General features: G+C 42.9%; 1 protein-coding gene across 1 annotated transcript; it reads right to left on the reverse strand.

The window, feature by feature from the left end:
- Positions 1-1,219: 1,219 nt before the first annotated feature.
- Positions 1,220-20,551, reverse strand: LOC141130137 (uncharacterized). Its single transcript, XM_073618090.1, has 5 exons — positions 20,100-20,551; positions 10,535-10,849; positions 8,757-9,020; positions 5,260-5,363; positions 1,220-2,574 (listed from the first exon to the last, which is right to left on the reverse strand). Exons 1-5 carry the CDS (start codon positions 20,188-20,190, stop codon positions 2,443-2,445), a joined length of 906 nt encoding a protein of 301 aa, XP_073474191.1. The 5' UTR covers positions 20,191-20,551; the 3' UTR covers positions 1,220-2,442.
- Between the last annotated feature and the right edge of the window lie 1,425 nt (positions 20,552-21,976).

Consider the following 21,976-nt stretch of genomic DNA (forward strand, 5'->3'; position numbering starts at 1 on the left):
CTCCCTCTGACCACCATATGCAAAGGAGGCCCTTCTCCCTCTGACCACCATATGCAAAGGAGGCCCTTCTCCCTCTGACCACCATATGCAAAGGAGGCCCTTCTCCCTCTGACCACCATATGTAAAGGAGGCCCTTCTCCCTCTGACCACCAAATGAAAGGGAGGCCTTCTTCCCTTTGACCAACAGTGTAAGGGGTCCTTCTCTCAGTAACCACAAGGAAAAGAAGGCCCCTCTCCCAATGACCACCAGTATAGGAGGTTGATAAATATAAGCCGGCAACTCAGTGGACTGGACTCAAACATTGAAAATCTATTATTGGCTACACATATTGGTTACTCATATGAGTAAGGCCACAGTGGCCAAAATGCATTAGAGTTGATTTGCTGGATGTAATTGTGTAGCCAATAACGATTTTTAACGTTTGAGTCCACCGATTTGCCGGCTTATATCTAGCAATGTTAAAAGTATTGAGGGACTGCAAATCCCAGCCATGAGCACCAATTTTTAGCCTTGGATAGCATCACCAGCAGTAGAGCTTTGTGTATTGTATTCAGTGATTCTATGTTAGATTGTATAAGAGGGTCCTTGTCCCACTGACTCCCAATGTAAAGGGGTCCTTCTCCCACTGACCACTAATGTAAGGGGGTCCTTAACCCACTGACCACCAGTATAAGAGGTTTCTTCTCCCACTGGCCACCAATGTAGGGGGGTTCTTCTCCCAATGACCACCAATGTAGGGGGGTTCTACCAATGACCACCAGTATCAGAGGGCCCTTGTCCCACTGACCAACTGTGTAAGGGAGCCCATCGTCCTTATGGCCAAAATTGTATGGGGCCATTCTCTCATTAACAATCGATGTAAGGGACCCACCCCCCATGAACCACCAACTGATTAAATTAACTTTGTAAAAGCCATTACAAATGGACATACAGTATAACAAGACCCTTGTCACATTTCTTTAGCTACAAAAGCACTTTATTTGACTCCAGATAAGGTGAGGGGGGGGGAGCTGGTGATAGTTTTAGTAAAATTGAACTTATCCTTTGAAAAAATATATAATTATTTTTGCCCATCTACGCAAAGAGTAAAAGAATCTAGAGGAGCACAGATCCATCGCCATTCTTCTTTATGGAACTGAAGTGTGCCTGTCTTCTAAATAAAAACTCAAGCCAAGTGTTAATAAATGAACTTTATTTACATTTACATTAAAACAGTAGTGTAACAAATCAAAATCTTTGTATCTATCTGCCAGGATCCCCTGCACCCCAAAGATCAGATTGAGGGGGGAGTGACACCCTGAGTTACAGGGAGTGGCTGAATGAAGATGGAAACCCAAGGCAGTGAGAGAGGAGGCTTCACGCCTCTGGCCCCGCCTCTTTTGATACATCAGGGCCAAAGTTTAATAGCTAGGGAGAGAAGATTCAAGAATAGTTGGAGCAGTTGCCAAATTGGGTTTAAAGGGGAATCTTGTTGGCTGTTGGCATTGGTGCCACAGTCCATACTTCAGGCCCTCTGGGTAAGGTGAAGAGATCCATACTGTACCATCAATTAGAAGATAAGAGGTCATAGCAACTCTCATCTCCTCACCAGGTGACAGTGTTGTGTTAGACAGAGAAGGAGTTACCTCTACCCAAATTTTAAGAGGACCTGTCAGATCAGCACTTGTGTTTCTGAACTCCCATCTGCAGGAGTCACTCTGTCCCTTCCATCACTGGCTGGTGCACACATCACACCGAGGGGACAAGGAGCTCTCAGTTATAGGTTAGTGAAGATATATGATATAGGTGAGGAGGGCTCAGACATACAGGGAGTTATAGGACATTGCAAATTGTTATTCTAACATGATTCAGACACTGGGAGCTACAAAGGGATGTTTATTTTGCTCTCAGACAGGTGAAAACACAAAGGATGGTATTCGTGAGGGCTCATGGGGTTGAGGCAGTGGATTTCAGTATATAGCCAGTAATTGGTGGAGGAATCATTAAAAATGCTGTACGGAATTATAGCTTTAGGCAGGTAACCAAAATAACTTTTCAGTATACAGTCTTTAGCTAGAGTTCAAGTCTAATGCTTTATTGCAGTGGTCTTAAAACTGTGGCCCAGGGGGCCAGATTCAGCCCTTTGCTTGCCTTTATCTGCCTTTATCTGGCCCTTGGGACACTTTTCCTCCAGCTGACACCAATGAATATATTGCTATACTGCTTGGCAGGGGTGTCTGGAAAACAAGACTGGCTGTATATTTTGCCAAGTTCAGGAATATGTATTTCATTGATATGTTCAACTGTCTGCCCAGAGTTCAGCACTAAAAGGTCTCCTCATATTTGTAACATACATTTTGCAAGATCCAAATGTCCAGTGCCTGGACAAGAAGAGATGTTAGTTGCATGTCCATCTTCTGTATGAGCGATGAGCACAGATCCATTCACCATAGCGGGCGTATCTAGTTATATATGGAGAACACAGGTTCTTTGTCAATAGTAGTCCCAGATAAAGATCCTTTCTTCATAACGAGCACAGATCCAATGTATATGTTCTCTAATGGCCTAGTTCCCTGGATTTTGTAGTTGGAGCTCTGAGAATATAAAACCCGGGATGACTGGTCAAGTTACAGCACAGAATACCATCACAGATCACACAGGATTTATAGCAGTGACACCTCGTCCTTTCATTAACCGCCCCTGGTCATGTGACCACCAGAGGACCAGAAGAGGGCAGCCAAACTGATGGTTCCCCAAGACATTCTGGTGGCCCTCACTATCCCGATCACCTCCATGCACTCCATTCTATGACTTCATTTTCTAAACAGTGTTCAGCCTTTAACCATACACTAACTGCCTCTATAAGAAGCTTCTTCATGTATAAGCAGGGACGTTTCCCTGACCCCGCACACAGTAGATGACCCCCAGATGGACAGTGTAAGGGCTCTGAGTAAGCACAACACTTAACTATGGGACTCCAATATTAGAAGACATGCAGGAGAAGATTATCTAAATGAATGGCTCCTAAATGCCTGTATGTATGTCTAAATTTTATGTATTCTCATAAAAAGATTGAAATGATAATAATTATTATTATTAGGTCTGGGACTCTGCGGTGTAACAATTAACATCTCTTCCCATGTAGGACACCTCAGTGTTAGGCAATCCAGAATTGCTGCTAGGGTAGGCTTGTTGGGAATTTTTAAGCTGGTCTTCTGTAGGTCCTGCTCTGCTTAGAAGGGTTGTTGGCTCTTTGGGACTCATATTGGTACGGGAACTCCTCTCTGAGGATGGATCTTACCCAGGTAGTTGGCTGACTTAATTCCAACTGAAACATATTTATGACAAACTATCTTCCCTTGGTACCCTCCAAAGAGACTTAAAACCCTTTTGAGGCCCTATGTCTTCATGACCCGGATTGTCCACATTTAGTGTCCAGACTGTATACAATTATCCTTTGAAAACCTCCCTTACTATATAGTACACTAGGAGAGAGAACTGGGCCACCCCTCACTGATCAGAAATGGGACAAGTTCTTTTTGTTTACTTTTAAGATATGTGCATCTAGTCATGTGCAAGTAGGAAACTTCTCATTTATAACCAGGTGGTACAGAAGTCCAATGGCCGTTGGGTCCCCCCCCCAACATCCATACCAGACCCTTATCTGGGCATGCAGCCTGGCAAGTCAGAAAAGTGAGCGCGCCCCCCTTGTTCCTGAACCATACCAGGCCACATGCCCTCAACAAGGCGGGTGGGTGCTTTGGGTGGGGGAGGCTCTGGCCAGTGGTTGTGGGGCTCTGTGGGTAGGGGGCTTATTGATATCTGGAAATCCCCTTTAACAAGGGGTCTCCCAGATCCTGGCCCCCTACATGTGAATGAGTATCGGGTGCAGAGTACCCCTACCCATTCACCAAAAAAGTGTCAAAAAGTAAAAAAACAGAGACAAGTTTTTGACAAATCCTTTGTGTGTTGCTCCCCCACACCCTCCCCCCTTAATACTCACCCAAGCCCCCTCTAGATCCAGCAAAGTGCACGAGAGACTCGGCTGTCCCGGAATTCCCTCTCCTCATTGGCTGAGACAGCAGGGGGAGCCATTGGAGAGAGTGGGGGGCAGGGCCGAGCTGTGGCTCTATGTGTATTATGGAAACCTAGAGCAGGGCTCGGGAGCGAACATGCACCAGTGCCCCCACAGTAAGCGGCTTGCTATTGGGGGCACTGGTTAAGGGAGAGGACCCAAGAAGCCCCAGCAGGGGACTCAGGAAGAGGAGAATCAAGGCAGTCAAAGGTATACATCCTCAACCTAATATTGACAATGAAAAAACTGTGGTCACAAAGGGTTCAGAACATAACCACGTCCACAAAATTTCAAATTCTCAAATTTTGTGGACGTGGTTATGTTCTGAACCCTTTGTGACCACAGTTTTTTCATTGTCAATATTAGGTTGAGGATGTATACCTTTGACTGTGAATGTAAAACTGTTCTCACATTTTACCGCATTTTTTGTAAAACTGCATTAATAAATATTTGGTATATTTTTAGTTGATAGTGTTCTTTCCTATATCAGTGGTACCTTTAAAATCCCATTTCTTACATATTTTTTGGTTTGCCGCCTATCAGTATCGACTATTATGCTACCAAAATTAGTGTGCGCTTTAATTGCCTCCATCATGGCTCCTGTTTCTTCTCGCCAGAGGATGTAATTTTGCTGAAGCCCAGAGCTCCTGAACAGCAGTAAATCTTTAGGCTGTCAGCAGATTGGCCTCTACATTTTTGGCACAGTGCTAAAAAAATAGAGAGCAACTGAGCATGTGCAGAGCAGGGTGAGACGTGTAATACTGGATTTTAAGCAGTATAGGGGCTTATTTTTAATGTTTTACATCGCTATACCTACAAAGGGGGCCAGCCTGAAATAATCTATTCTCGCAGGACTTCGTTTTCTGACTAAACTTCCACTTTAAAATGTAGTAAATGTCACATTCACTTTGCTCAAAATGGCAACAAACACTTCAATGATTTCATACGTGAACTACAATGCTTCTCTCTTGACATATCTACATTCACCCTCCACAACATTCACCAATTAGCTTTGTATATCCCAGTTAAAGCTGCCAGTGAATAATGGCTAATGGGATCCATCCACTATGAACCGAGCCCTTCGTGCATGCAGTGTCAGATCACAGCCAGCAGGTGGCGGTAATGAGAAACCTGTTTCTGGATCCACCTACCGATTACTCTCATTATTAGTGTAATATATGGAGAGAGAGTGGATATCACTTACCCGATATTTGTCGTAAAAATACAGAGCTTGTAATATTCCTAGGACAACAAGACCAACCATGAGAAAAACCTCTAGACTCAGTGTTCTTCTATATGAATTGGAATCTGTGGGAAAGTAAAAGCCATGTACACACAATGTATAAGATTTATATACACAAATGATAAATAGGCAATGGGGGTTGGTTTACTAAAGAGGTAAAGAATTAACACTTTCAAAATGATTGTTTTCTTATCTTAGTTAATGAAACACAATTCACTTTGGAAAGCATACCCAATCATATGCAAAGAAAAAAAAAAAACAGGATTTTTCCTTGCACGCGATTGGATAAAGGAAGTCAGCACAACTCCAACTCATTTACTAGATTAACCACTTGCCCTCCAGAAGGTTTTACCCCCTTCATGACCAGGGGATCTTTTGTTAGTCAGCACTGCGCTACTTGAACTGACAGTTGCACAGTCATGCAACACTGTACCCAAATTAACCACTTCAGCCCCTTCCTGACCAGGCCATTTTTTGCGATACGGCACTGCGTCACTTTAACAGACAATTGCGCGGTCGTGTGACGTTGTACCTAAACAAAATTTATGTCCTTTTTTTCCCCACAAATAGTATTTGCTACAAATAGTTTTTTTTTTTTTTTTTTTTTTTGGTGGTATTTGGTATTTTTATTTTTTGCACTATAAACAAAAAAAGAGCGACAATTTTGAAAAAAAAGCAATTTTTTTTACTTTTTTCTATAATAAATATCCAAAAAAAGACATTTAAAAAAGAAATTTCTTCATCAGTTTAGGCAAATATGTATTCCTCTACATATTTTTGGTAAAATTGCAATAAGCGTATATTGATTAGTTTGTGCAAAAGTTATAGCGTCTACAAAATAGGGGATAGATTTATGGCATTTTTTTAATTCTTCTAGTAATGGTGGCGATCTGTGATTTTTAGTGGGACTGTGACATTGCGGCGGACAGATCGGACACTTTTGACACTTTTTTGGGACCATTGACATTTATACAGCAATCGGCACTAAAAATAGCCACCGATTACTGTATAAATGTCACTGGCAGGGAAGTAGTTAACACTAGGGGGCGATCAAGGGGTTAAGTGTGTTCCCTGGGAGGTGTTTCTAACTGTATGGGGGATGGGCTGCCTGAAAGAAAAGAGAGAAAATGCTGATCCTAATCACTAGGAGCAGCAGATCTCTCTCTCCTCCCCTGACAGAACGGGGATCTGTTTGTTTACACTGACAGTTCCCCATTCTGGCTCTCTGCGGAGCGATCGAGGGTGGCTGGCAGTCATCGCGCCCGCCGGCCACGTGCATTGGCTCCGGGGAGCCAATGCACGGCGATTCAATGACGGCGACTCGCGCAGCCGTGCCAACCTGCCGCAGTTCAACTGCGGCGGCTGGTCAGCAAGTAGTTACATTTATATAATTTTTTTTCATACAAATAATTTTCGTTTGGTGGTATTTGATCACCACTGGATTTTTTTTTATTTATTACATAAACAAAAAAAAGACCAAAATTTTGGGGGAAAAAAATATTTTCTACTCTAAAAAAATCAAATTTCTTAATAATTTTAGGCAAAAATGTATTCTGCTACATGTCTTTGGTAAAAAAAAATCCCAATAAGTGTATATTGTTTGGTTTGTGTGAAAGTTATATAGTCTACAAACTATGGGATATATATCTGAAAATCGATCAATCCTGATGTACTGATGGCTGATCTCATTTCTTGAGGCCCTAAAATGCCAGGACAGTACAAATATCCCCCAAATTACCCCTTTTTGGAAAGTAGTCCGTTTGAGGTATTTAGTAAGAAGCATAGTGAGTTTTTTGAAGTTGTAATTTTTTGTCATTTTTTTTGGAAAACGAAGAAATTCTTTTTTTTTTTACTATTTTTTCTTTACATACTGTCACCAATGCAGTACAGTGTCATCAAATAACTGGTGTGTTGGTGATCGGGGACACTGACTGGTGACAGTATGTAAAAAAAATTAAAAAGATAATTTTTTTTTTATTCGGTGTTTTTTGTTTTTTAAAATATATATATGATTTTTTATTTACTGTCAGAGTAGTTCAGTGACACCATAGTGACACTTTACTACTTTGGGGGGGTTGATCAGGGATTTTTTTTTTTACACTGTGATTGTTATTACAGTGACGATCACTGTAACAGAAATTGTTTGATAAATATATATTGCTGAGCACATGTGGAATGCGGCTCCTGGTAAGCAGCTGCTTTGAGCAGCTGGGGTATCGTGTGATCGATGAGTTTCATTCATAACAGCTGTGCTTACTCTAGTGATGCTGTGATTGGCTCACAGCTATCACATGGTACAGGGTGCTAAGATTGGCCCAGGTACCATGTGATAGCTGTGGGCCAATCACAGCAACATTATAGAAGCAACAGGTGTTATGAATAAAATTAATTGATAACATCTTTGTTGACATTGCGATCAATTGATACCCCAGCTGCTCAAAGTTGCTGTGTATCCGCATGTGCTCAGCAATGTATATTTAGTTTGCTGAGCCTAGGGAAGCCACCCGCCCACAGTAAAGATTTTGTGGGCAAGTGTAAAGTGATAATTCTATTGTCACCCATGTAACGCATATGTGCAGTGGCAAAGAATTTAATTCATAATGGCTGTGCTTACTCTAGTGATGCTGTGATTGGCCCACAGATATCAGATGGTACAGGGTGCTAAGACTGGCCCGGTATCATGTGATACTGGGCCAGTCTCAGCACCCTGTACCATCTGATATCTGTGGGCCAATCACAGCATCACTATAGGAAGCACAGCTGTTGTGAATGAAATTCTTTCATAACAGCTTTGTTGACATTGTGATCATGTGATTGCATAGCGATCACATGATAGCCCAACGGCTCAAAGTAGATGTGTACCGGGAACCACCAGTGTAAAGTGGTAATTCTTTTGCCACCCATGTAACGCATATGTGCATTGACAAAGAATGTGGGCTTTAACACCCACAAACATGGGTCCTTGGGCAGCTGAGGTTTCCATACCTCCCAACTTTTTGAGATGGGAACGAGAGACCCCTCTTAGCAAAAGCATGTAGCAATAGGATACACCTCCTGCCACACCTAATTAAAGGACAAATATACAAAAAAAAAAAAAAAAGATTAATTAAACCCAGAAGTCCAAACTTTACCACTACTATTCCTTTATATTGGCTTTTGGAATTGACAAATGCATGTAGAAATGGGATGAAAGGTTTAGTACTGGGAAACACTTTTTGAAAACTAAATAGTGCATTTTATATACAACTATATAGATCAGACCAAAATGAGGGACACATGAGGAGGAAAGAGGGACATTGTTCCAAATCAGGGACAGTTGGGAGCTATGGGTTCCTGTTCTGAGAGCATGCTCACTGGGGAGCAGGGAAGAGACGACATGATACTATTTTGTGTCACACTCCCACTATGATCATCTTCTATACAGATCAGATTATTCCGCCAGTGGTTGCCCCTCTCACCTCTGATCTCCAGCCGGTATTCCTGGATCTCCTCACTGACCGGGTTTGTGATCCTGACCCGGAATCTCCTCTCGGCGTCGTCTCTCTGCACACTGGGGATAATCAGTGTCCTATTGTCATCTATCAGTCGGTATCTTTCAGGAAGAGGCTCCCCGTCCACCTCCCAGGTCACAGCGCTCTCTTCTCCAGAGAAATGGATGCTCACCGCCACCTCCTCACCCAACCGACTGCCATTACTGGTGATGTTGGAAATGAGAAACGAATCTGGAATGATCAGAAGGACAGTCACCATCAGTCATATGTCACCAACATGCAGGGTTGCCAACTGTCAGTAAATTTACTGACAGTTTGTAAAAATCTGTGACTTTTACAACTGTCCGTAAATATCAGGGGCTGATAATTTGTCATGCTGTGTTTGACTTTTGTAAGTGTAAACCGTGCAAATTACTTGCTATGTGTATTGTTGGTGTTTCCATATTGTGTTTATACTATTTAAATATTGATTTGTTTTTAATAGGAGTTTTGACATTTTTCAGGTTGTCAGTAAAAAAAAGTGTTCCGTCAGTAAATCTAACATGTTTTGTCAGTAAAAGAAGCCACGGGAGGTTGGCATATTGCCAACATGGAACCTAGATACATGGAATAGATTCAAAGAAATAATAGACACTGATTATGACCCATGGAGAGAGCAGATCAGTCTCCAATGATGGGCAACCACGTGATGAATGTTGAGAGTGAGGCTTGGATTAATTCTCTGAATAAGGACAATAAAGCTTCCCTTCTGGAGTGGATGGAAAGGTATAATATTTAATCTCGTACAGGTAAAGATCAGAGGGAATATGGTGGCCCTCCTGTAGACTGGGTTGGTGAGGCTCCTTCTCTTGGGACAGATATATTGATCAATAAGATCCCTCAAGAAATATATGAAGATAAATTAATTTCACCTTTTCAGACTGCTAGAACATTGTATGAGTAGTCTAATAGACTGTTGTAGACTGGTGCTGGACAGTGTGAGGTGGGGTGGGATCCTCTGTTCGTTATCTTTATTGTTGAGTATGTCTCTCCCATTGTGTGCCTTCTAGGTGTGCATTCCCATTGTTAAGTGAGTCACCTATTGTATCTATCCGTCTGCTCATCTCTTGGAGATGATATTAATATTGTGTCCACTGTTATCGAACTATTGTGGGATGTTATATGTTTATGTGTATTAGCATACTATTTATGTTAACTATGTTAACTATATCCCTGTTTACAGTTTGCATTGTTTAGGGTAATGTGATCAAATTCTTTATCTGATCTTGCATGGTATAAATTCTGTATGAATTTACAATGAAGTCAGCTACAGTTCCAGTATGCACCTAAGCTAGTTTTGTCTAGTATCTTGGGTGCAATATTCCGCTATAATACCCGGTTCCTGGGTCCAGATTGGAGGAAGCTATATCCTGACGAAAGCACCTAAGCTGGGTGCCAGACGGTTTCATCACAGTGCATTTCTGTAAATTCACATCAGTCCCTGTCCTCAATTCAGAATCTAAAGAGCCAAGGAAGCCAAATATCTTTTTTGGAGTGGGGAAGGTAACCCAAACAAGCCCAGGGAGAAGATTCAAACTCCATGCAGATAGTGTCCTGGCTGAGATTCAAACCAATGATCCCAGTGTTGCAAGACAGAAGTGTTAACCATTAATCCACTGTACTTCTCCATTTGAAATATATTCAAACAGAAAATGTTCTCCCACAGAGCAGTGTGATATTGTTTGTTGCAGTATATGGACTCTTACCGAGTACATGGATGTCTGTAGAGGACCGTAGATATCCAGGATCACAGTGACACCAGATCTTATACACACAGGAATCATCCTTCCTGGCAGGTGTCAGCTTCCAGCAGCCAGTTCCCGTCTGCAGTTGGAGTCTGGGGTCATGAGATTTCATATCGTTGTTTTCCAGCAGTGTCTTCTGCTTTCCTCCACACTGTCTGTACAGCTCCACAGTAACATCATCATGGGGACACTTCATATTACAGTCAGTGATGTCTGATCCGCTCTGTACATACACCGTTCCTGATGACACTGGTATGATTAGCATACACAGGAGACCTGGGAGGACAAGACAGATCAGAAATGTGAGCAGAACTTTCATAGTGTCACTAAATTCTGAAATTATATATAGACTTTTAAATTTGTGAAAATATACATTGTTTAAAGCTTCATAAGCAGCTCTACATAGAGTCAACGTGTTAGTAATTAAGAGTGGGTTGAGATCTCACCTCCCCCATCACAGATCAGAAGGAAGGTTTTACATTACTTATGATGAAAAAGTTTCAAAGTTTTAGTTAAGATCAAAATTTCTTTATATTATAATATTTCTTGATTAAGATATTAATAAGAACATTGGGGTTTCAATGAATATAATATTTATATAATATACATACTGATATATGTAGTATTTGATTTAGAAGTTAAAGGAAACTTATATTGTATATGTTAAATGGATTCACACAGTGTTCTTGCCCATTCCCATCAGTGCTGGGACAAGGCCATTTGGTGCCCAGGACAAAGATGACAAACTGCGCCCCCCCCATTTTTAAGAGGCAGCGGAAGCCAATCAGCAGGCAGTGCTAGCATAGGATTCAAACCCCCCCCCCCTGCAGTGGAGTCCCGCATAGGTGGGGGTAAGGGTAGGGTGGAGGGAGGGGTGGAGGGCTGCCAGTCACTGGAACTGAGCTGTCCTTACTGTTTGTGACACTGATGATCAGGAGGAATGGATGGGATGGGACAGGGGGTGGATATAAAGGCCAGTCTGTGGCTGAGGGATGCTGTGGGGGGGTGCTGGCTCTTTCTCGTGTTAGTGGTCGCTGGCTGCAGAAAGAGGTTGTGGCATGGTGGTAGCTGTATGTAAAAAAGGGGAAGCTGCGCTGAATAACTTGACCTGTGAGGCTACCAACTATTAAATTAACCACTCACATAAAGTGTTATATGTGAACAGACATGTGAAACAACACAGTACAATACTTAAATTAAACTGCTACAATAAATGTGCACAGAAGTGCCAGTGAAATAATCTAAAGAAAAAATAATGTTATAAGGTGACAAAAATTAGTGCACATAAAATTATACACATAAACTGTCAACAAACCGAATGGCCGATAACATAAATAAACAATAAACCACAAAAGCAGTGAACAAGTTCATGAAAGTGAGTCCATGTACAGCAACAGTGGCCATATAAATCAGAATTTGACAAAAATTGAGTGAAACGATATAGTCCATGCAAATGGTTGTTGGCTGGTTAACGGTGACAATAAACACAGCACCAAAGGAAACGTGAAGGAATAGAAATTGCCCCCACCACAGCAAACACTGCCGCTTACCAGATTACTATGGTCCCTTGTTACAGGGGACCACAGAGCGCAGATGGCTGATACCCCAGCCTGGGATCTTTAGGTAGACACTGGTCTTTTGCTTCAAATCCCTATGGTCCCTTATTACAGGGGACCACAGAACACAGATGGTTGATGCCCTAGCCCGGGATCTCCAAACGGACACCGGACTCTTAAAACTTAGGTAGATTAAAATTCGCATAAAACAAATCAAGCCGGCCGGGCTCCCGTGACGGGCAGCCCGTCTGATCTGGTAAGCGGCAGAGTTTGCTGTGGTGGAGGCAATTTCCAGCCAACAACCATTTGCATTGACTATATCGTTTAACTCAATTTTTGTCAAATTCTGATTTATATGGTCACTATTACTGTACATGGACTCACTTTCATGAACTTGTTCACTGCTTTTGTGGTTTATTGTTTATTTATGTCATCAGCCATTTGGTTTGTTGACAGTTTATGTGTATAACTTTATGTGGACTAATTTTTGTCACCTATTTACATTTATTGTTTCTTTAGATTATTTCACTGGCACTTCTGTGCACTATTATTGTAGCAGCCTAATTTAAGCATTGTACTGTGTTATTTCACATGTCTGTTCTCATATAACACTTTATATGAGTGGTTAATTTAATAGATGGTAGCCTCACAGGTCAATTTATTCAGCGCAGCTTCCCCTTTTTTACATATTCTATTGATGTCATATAACATCCTGAGTTGCAGCTTGATCTCTTTTTGCTATTAGCGCAGTTTTCCCTTTTTTTTTCCATGCTGGTAGCTGTGCCTCTCCCTGCAGCTGGAGCCTGGGTCCCCCCCTCCCCCCCCCCCGCACTGATTGAAAGCCCCAGAGAGGGGCGGCCCGGTCCAGACACTTCTTCTTTCCTACCTCCCTTTCAATCAGCTCCATACGGTGCTGGGGCCTCCTCCGCGGGACCTTCCTCTTCCAGTCCTCGCCACTGCATGTCAGATGCCTCCTCCACGTGTGCGGGGACCGCTCCGCTAAGCACTCCAGTGGTGGGGGGGTGACGGCCGGGGGGAGCGTGATCTGTGTCTCCGGAGCAGCGGGAAACATTTTGCTCCGGCTGCTGGAATCTCCTCCCCTTCTCCTCCCCCTCTCCTACCCCGGACAACACAGAGCCGGCCCCGCCTCCTGCCTAAGACACAGCCACACTCCATCCTCTCTCTCCGCTGCCTGGCCGTGGAGCACACAGGCAGTGTTAAACCACTCCTGGCCAGAGCTTAACGCCGCAGCGGCATTGTTGTCAGCAGAGGCGGCTCTTCACTTCACTGTGCCCCCCCACCCCCAATAAATTGTCCCGCCCAGGGCATCCGCCCCTTCCGCCCCCCCCCTTGTACCAGCTCTGATTCCCATGGAATGTGAATAGAGATGGTGTTCGATTTCAACACCTGGCTGTAGACTGAAAGTTAGAAGTCTGCGGAACTAAAAGACAAACCAAACCTTTTTTAGGAAGGTGGGGGCTATTTTCATGGGTTTGATTTTAGGAGTAAACAGATAGTAACAGAGGTCAGAAAAGCAGATTCTGCTGCAGACACAGCAGGAGGACAGCTACATCTACACACAGACACACATCTGATTTAATCTTCATTTTAAGAATATAATAGAAAAAGCAAGTGAACAAATATCTGCGCTAACTAAAAAAGAGCAATAAAAGCAGCCAACATAGTTTGTAGATTTCATCAAACACAAATGTATAAAGTCAAAATGCAGCGCTTAAATGAAACAAATATACAAATAAATGTGATAGTCCATAAAAATCAATCAGAAGTAAAGATGACGTGAAGCCTCCACCAAACTTCAGTGTGCAAAGAAAAAGCACACCACACCCACGTGCTATCAATCTGCTTACCAGAAAGATATGAAAAACAGGCGATGTGATCATATGATGCAAAGGGTTAACAGTAGATCCGAATAGAAAAAAATATAAGGGGTTGCGCTAATACCTGTGTACCTCAATACAATATCTACAGTGAAAATAATTGAATCATGACTGTAAATAAACCAGAAAATATTGTGCAAACATTGCATGTAAAAAAAATCCCATCAAGTGAAACCATCAAAAATGATATCTTAGTGAGTCCAAAACACCAACAAAACCCAACAAAAGTCCAAGTGATGATTAGAATTAATCCGTGACAACAAGGGAGGGTCCACCACCAGAAAGTAGAAGGAGTAGCTGCTTACCAGATGGCCATGACCCCCCACTACAGAGGATCACAGCAAGCAGAAATCTTTACAGGCCAGAGTTAGGAACTGCCAACGATATCCACCAGAGGTCCTCTCAACATCAGTCACAGCAACGAACCCATGGCAAGGATCCTGGTCCTCATGAAAAGATCCGTCCAGCTGGGGATTTTGAGGCAAGCCTTGGGTCCAAGTAAGCCAGACACGACCAGCTCTCCTTGAAGGCACCTCACATTCTGACCCCTGTTTCACCAGAAGGTCAGAAAAAGCAGGTTCCCTCTCAGGCATGCAAACGGATCAGATAACAGGAAACTCCGATGGAAAATCTGATGGAAAATGTCCGATGGAGCCCACACACGGTCGGAAAATCCGACCGTGTGTACGGGGCATTAGGATTTCGGTTATGACACTCCAAGAAGTGTCGGGAAACAGTGTGTTTCGGGAATCCCTTCTTTATATTTGTTATATGCTCATTTACCCTAACGTGCATTGCACGTGACGTACGGCCCACATATTGTATGCCGCAAGGGCAAATCAATAAGTAAACCACGTTTAACGAGGTACAGGCAATGAAAGTGTTGATATCAAAAACTCTACCCGTGGCATGAGATTTAAACTGGCATATTTTCCTGGGTGGTTTAACTCTCACCCTCTGGATGTTGATGTAACACATGTGCAGCCTTCTAATGTGCTGTTATCACTTCCGGTCGGCGTTGACTTTGTTTTCCGCCCATCGCAGGTGAGAATTTATTAGGCTGGTTTAGATTGCTGATCCTTGAACCGCACGGTCTAACTGTGCATGTGCGGCCGATTAAGGCTGTTTTTTTCATTACATGTTTCCTGGTTAGTACGGCTGTACTGCGCATGTGCGGTCGAATTGGCTACACCAAACAGCAAGGACGTTGCCATGTACGTTTGTTCCGCCCATTACAATGAACTGATGATCAGGCTGGTTTTGTTTTCCTGTCTCTTTGGAACGCACGGCCGCACTGCGCATGTGCGGCTGAATATAGCTGCTTGTTTTCTGCCTGGTTTATTGACAGCATGGTCGTAGTGCGCAGGTGCGGCCGGAGCTCGTAAACGAAAACAGCTGATGTATATGTCATGCTGCCCTATCAGAGGTCAGCATGACTTGAGATGTGCACTATTTATTTGAGCGTGCTTGCATCATTGGCCACGCCTCTGATGATATCCACATAGGATGAAACATGTCAGGCTGACTGATGCAAGTACGCTGAGAGCCACGGAGTATTCCTGTTTTGTGATGATTTTTACTTCTTACCTGTAAGTAGACTACAATAAACTAGGTGTGTTTTACCTTACGGTCTTCACTATTGTTGCTTTCTTCTTACTGGGTTTTATACTGCTGATGACTGCACCAATCATCCGTCCCTTATGTGAGTCCTGATTCTTCTGATATGTGATGACCTGATTATTTCCATGTTCTGCCTGCCTATGATGGAGTGTGCCATTCGGATCTACTGTTAACCCTTTGCATCATATGATCACATCGCCTGTTTTTCATATCTTTCTGGTAAGCAGATTGATAGCACATGGGTGTGGTGTGCTTTTCCTTTGCACACTGAAGTTTGGTGGAGACTTCACGTCATCTTTACTTCTGATTGATTTTTATGGACTATCACATTTATTTGTATATTAAGAATATAATACATTATTAATGACATTTTATACTTTGTTTTTGTTCTTGTAATATTTTGCTATTTTTATTAAATCAATTTTTGAGTTTTTACACGAGAACTGAACGGACATTCTTGGAACTTTCCTCATCAATATGAATGATTGAAATATCGTTATTACTGTAAAAACGAGAATCTTACAATAACAAAAACATAACATCACAGCAAAGAGGAAGAAACAAAACACACATAAAATTAGAGCATCTATAAAAAGGCTAATCCTAGTAGACTGCCATGCAAGCTCGTAGTCGTAGAAAGTGAGCTCCTCAGGGTAGGCCCAGTAGAGGTTCCAGGGAGAGCTCACCTATGGGGACCTACAGTGAGGACAATGGAAGAGATGGGCGGCCATTCTATGTCAGTGTTGGACTTGTGCTGTGCAGAGTTATGGATATCAGGAGTAAAGAGGTGGAGGTGAAGGATGTGTTGGCCAAGAATTGTACGTATGGTTTCTGCTATAGTAAAACTTTAAAGCCTGAACGTGGGGCTATTTCTAAATTCTGGAGGTGGGCCTTGGAACAGAAGAATGTGAGTGATCAAAAATGACAGATTTTCTCCAAGTTTTAGGCGTGTACCCTATCTTGTTCCTGTGCAGGAGGATGGTGGAAGGGGCCCTTAGGAGAAGGGGGGTGTCAGTACAGGAGATGCGAGATGTCACTACAGGAGATGGGGGTGGCACTGTAGGAAATGGGAGATGTCACTATAGGAGATAGGGGGTGTCACTATAGGTGATGGAGGAGATGCCACTATAGGAAATAGAGATGTCACTATTGAAGATGGGGGGATGTCACTATATGAGATGGGGATGTCATTATAGTAGATAGGGGGTATCACTATTGGAGATGGGGGGGTGTCACTATAGGAGATGGGGGCTGTCACTATTGCAGATGGAGGAGATGTCACTATTGAAGATGGGGAGATGTCAGTATAGGAGATGTCACTAAAGGAGATGGAGGATGTTACTATAGAAGATGGGTGATGTCACTGTAGGTGATGGGGGGGATGTCACTATAGGAGATAGAGGGTGTCACTATAGGAGATGGGAAGATGTCACTATAGGAGATGAGAGATGTCACTAAAAGAGATGGGGGTGTCACTATAGGAGATGGAGGAGATGTCACTATTGAAGATGGGGGGATGTCACCACAGTTTATGTGCGAATGTCACTATAAGAGATGGGGGATGTCACTATAGGAGATAGGGAAAAGTGATTTATGGAGATGAGGGGGTGTCACCATAAGAGATGGGGGGATGTCCCTAAAGGAGATAGAGAATGTTACTATAGGAGATGGGATATGTCACTATAGGAGATGGGGGATGTCACTGTAGGAGATTGGGAATGTTACTATAGGAGATGGGAGGATGTCACTGTAAGAGATGGAGGAGATGACACTATAGGAGATGAGGGGATGTCACTATAGGGGATGGGGATGTCACTATAGGAGATGAGGGGATGTCACTATAGGGGATGGGGATGTCACTATAGGAGATGAGGGGATGTCACTATAGGGGATGGGGATGTCACTATAAGAGATGAGGGGATGTCACTATAGGGGATGGGGATGTCACTATAGGAGATGGGAGATGTCACTATAGGAGATGGGAGATGTCACTATAGGAGATGGGAGATGTCACTGTAGGAGATTGGGAATGTTACTATAGGAGATGGGAGGATGTCACTGTAAGAGATGGAGGAGATGACACTATAGGAGATGAGGGGATGTCACTATAGGGGATGAGGGGATGTCACTATAGGTGATGGGGAGATGTTACTATAGGAGATGGGGGGGGATGTCACTATAAGAGATGGAGGAGATGAGACTATAGGAGATGGGGGGATGTCACTATAAGAAATGGAGGAGATGACACTATAGGAGATGGGGGGATGTCACTATAAGAAATGGAGGAGATGACACTATAGGAGATGGGAGATGTCACTATAGGAGATGGGGAAGATGTCACTATTGAAGATGGGGGATGTCATTATAGGAGATAGGGAGTGTCACTATTGGAGATGGGGGGTGACACTATAGGAGATGACATTATAGGAGATGGGGGGATGTCACTATAGGAGATGGGGGATATAATTATAGGAGAGGAGTGGATGTCACTATAGGACAGGGGTCAGGAACTTATGGTTTGCGAGCTAGAAGTGGCTCTTTTGATGGCCGCATCTGGCTTTCGCCTCTCAATCCGCAGATCGCGTAGTGTGCCAATCCGCGGATTCAGCCCATAAGAAAGGCTGCGGCTTCGGCCTAGCTCCGGAGCGGCAGCCATCTTGGTACCCCCGGTGGCGGCCTAGGTGAGCGGCGCGCTGATGTCATCATCCCCCGCCTCAACTGCTCGTGGATCTGCCTGCTTATGTGGTAAACAAGCACACAATCGTAAGGGAGATGTGGATATTACAACAGTGGGGGAGAGATGTGGATATTACAACAGTGGGGGAGAGATGTGGATATTACTACAGTGGGGGAGAGATGTGGATATTACTACAGTGGGGGGGGGTGGATATTACTACAGTGGGGGGGGGGGGGGGGATGTGGATATTACTACAGTGGGGGGGGGAGGTGTGGATATTACTACAGTGGGGGGGGGGATGTTGATATTACTACAGTGGGGGGGGGAGATGTGGATATTACTACAGTGGGGGGGGGGAGATGTGGATATTACTACAGTGGGGGGGGGGGGAGATGTGGATATTACTACAGTGGGGGGGAGATGTGGATATTACTACAGTGGGGGGGGGGGAGATGTGGATATTACTACAGTGGGGGGGGGAGATGTGGATATTACTACAGACGGGGAGAGATGTGGATATTACTACAGTGGGGGGGAGATGTGGATATTACAGTGGGGAGATGTCCTCACCACGTATCAACCAGACTACCAAGCCATTAGCAAAACCATGCAGCACCAGAAGTCGCATTAATAGTAAGAAGTACTTTATTCATCATTGGTTAGCAACAGCATAACAACGTTATTAAAAAGAATTTGGAGACTTATTGTACTTTAAAAGTGTTGGTCTTACATAAAATGCACACATTTACTTGTATTTAGTTTTAAACATATTGTATGGCTCTCACAGAATTACATTTTAAAATATGTGGCGTTCATGGCTCTCTCAGCCAAAAAAGTTCCTGACCCCTGCTATAGGAGATGTCACTAAAGATGTCACTAAAGGGAATGTCACTATAGGAGATGAAGATGTCACTGTAGGAGATGGGGGATGTCACAATGAGAGATGGAGGAGATGGCACTATAGGAGGTGGGGGATGTCAGTATAGGAGATGTTACTAAAGGGAATGTGGGATGTCACTATAGGAGATGGGGGATATAATTATAGAAGATGAGTGGATGTCACTATAGGATATGGGGAGATGTCACTCTAGCGGAGCACATACAGAATTTCATTTTCCAGCACGACTTGGCACCTGCCCAAAAGTACCAATACCTGGTTTAATGATCATGGTATCACTGTGCTTGATTGGCCAGCAAACTCGCCTGACCTAAACCCCATAGAGAATCTGTGGGGTATTGTCAAGAGGAAGATGAGAGACACCAGACCCAACATGCAGACGGGCTGAAGGCCGCTATCAAAGCAACCTGGGCTTACATAATATCCTTAGCAGTGCCACAGGTTGATCGCATCCATGCCACGCCACATTGATGCAGTAATTCATGCAAAAGGAGCCCCACCAAGTATTGAGTGCATACTATACTGTACATGGACATACTTTTCAGTGAGCCAACGTTTCTGTATTAAATGTCCATTTTTTTATTGGTCTTCTGTAATATTCCAATTTTCTGAGATACTGAATTCTGGATTTTCAATAGCTGTAGGCCATAATCATCAAAATTAAAAGAAAGAAATGCATGAAATATATCACTCTGTGTGTAATGAATCTATATATAATATGAGTTTTGCTTTTTGAATTGAATTACTGAAATAAATTAACTTTTTTGATAATATTCTAATTTTTTGAGATGCACCTGTACAATTTAAGAGCCTCTTTGAGTAGTTTTATGTTTTTTTTTATGTTGTGTCTGTGTCTGTCTTATTTATAAAAACTCACCTTGAATGTACAGGTTCCAGAACCAGTAGGTATTAGGGATGCTGCTTTTCAAGGCTTCGGTCTCAAGAAGAAGAAGGTCCATTATCTTCATGGCTAATGCCTCCACCAGAGACAGTTTAGTGGATAAAATTGGATATGGTGAGTGGTCAGCCTTCGTGATAAGTGGTTAATGCTCAAGTGAGAAAGCATGAGTGTGAAGCAGTCTATCATTTACTGTAAATGACCAACTTTCCATCTGTCTGAGCAAAACAAGAAGCAACATGTGGATTGACACTGAGCCTTCAGTTTCAGTTTCGCTCTTTATCCCGAGGCTATGGCTCTGGCTCTGTGCCGTATTGTGCAGTTAGCTCTTTAGCGTTGCAGATCGTGCTGCACTGACTCGATCAGTTGTAGGTAGTGGTGCACCAAAATGAAAATTCCGAAACCAAAAATTCAGGATGCACTTGGCTGAAACCAAAACCGAAACTGAAATTGAAGGTATTTTTTAATTTTTTTAATATATATAACGGGTAAAATAAGTATTGGGCACGTCACCATTTTTCTATGTAAATAGATTTCTAAAGGTGCTATTGACATGAAATGTTCACCACATGTCAGTAACAACCCATGCAATCCATACATACAAAGATACCAAAACAAATAAGTTCAGAAATTAAGTTATGTGTAATAACATGGAATGACACAGGCCTGCTGTATGGAGAGACTAGTCGCATGCATTGCTCAGGTGTGATTTTGGCCCATTCCTCCACACAATCTTCAAGTCTTGAAGGTTCTGTGGGCCTCTTCTATGAACCCTGATCTTTAGTTCTTTCCATAGATTTTCTATTGGATTCAAGTCAGGCGATTGGCTGAGCCATTCTAGTAGCTTTATTTTCATTCTTTTAAACCAATGGCTTCCTTGGCTTTGTGTTTAGGATCATTGTCTTGTTGAAATGTCCGCCCTCGTTTCATCTTCATCATCCAGGTAGATGGCAGCAGATTTTTATCAAGAATGTCTTGGTACATTTTTCCATTTATCCTTCCTACAATGACATGAAGTTTTCCAGTACCGTATGCTGAAAAACAGCCCCGCCCCCACCATGATGTTCCCACCTCCAAACCTCATTGTTGGTATAGGGGGTGTTTTTGGGGTGATGTGCCATTTGACCTTCAAACATGGTGTGTATTATGGTATCCAAAGAGTTCAATTTTGGTCTCATCTTACCAGACTATATTCTCCCATATTTCACAGGCTTGTCTAAATGTTGTGCAGCAAACTTTTTAAACGACCTTCAACATGCTTTTTCTTCAGCAATGGAGCCTTGCGTGGTGAGCGTGCATAAAGGGCCATGGCGGGTGAGGGCATTACTTATTGTTATCTTTGAAACAATTGTACCTGCTAATTCCAGGTCTTTCTGAAGGTCTCCACAAGTGGTCCTTGGCTCTTGGACATCTCTTCTGAAAATTCTTTTCACTCCTCTGTCAGAAATCATGTGAGGGACACCTGATTGTGGTCAGTTTATGATGAATTGATGTTCTTTCACTTCCAGATTATGGCCCCTTCAGTGCTCACTGGAACATTCAGAAGTTTATAAATCCTTTTGTAACCAATGCCATCGGTATGTTTTGCAACAGTAAGGTTGCAAAGGTTTTGAGAGAGCTCTTTGCTTTTACCCATCATGATGTTTCTTGTGTGACACCTTGGTAATGAGACACCTTTTTATGAGCCATCAGTTGAGACTGAACCAGCTGATATTAATTTGCACTGACAAGGGGCAGGATTGCCTTCTAATTACTGAGAGATTTTAGCTGGTGTCTTGGCTTTCCATGCCCTTTTGCACCTCCCTTTCTCCATGTGTTCAATATTTTTCCCTGTGTTATTCCATTTTTTTACACAT

This window comes from Aquarana catesbeiana, linkage group LG02 (genome assembly GCF_042186555.1).
Source record: "Aquarana catesbeiana isolate 2022-GZ linkage group LG02, ASM4218655v1, whole genome shotgun sequence".
NCBI lineage: Eukaryota > Metazoa > Chordata > Amphibia > Anura > Ranidae > Aquarana > Aquarana catesbeiana.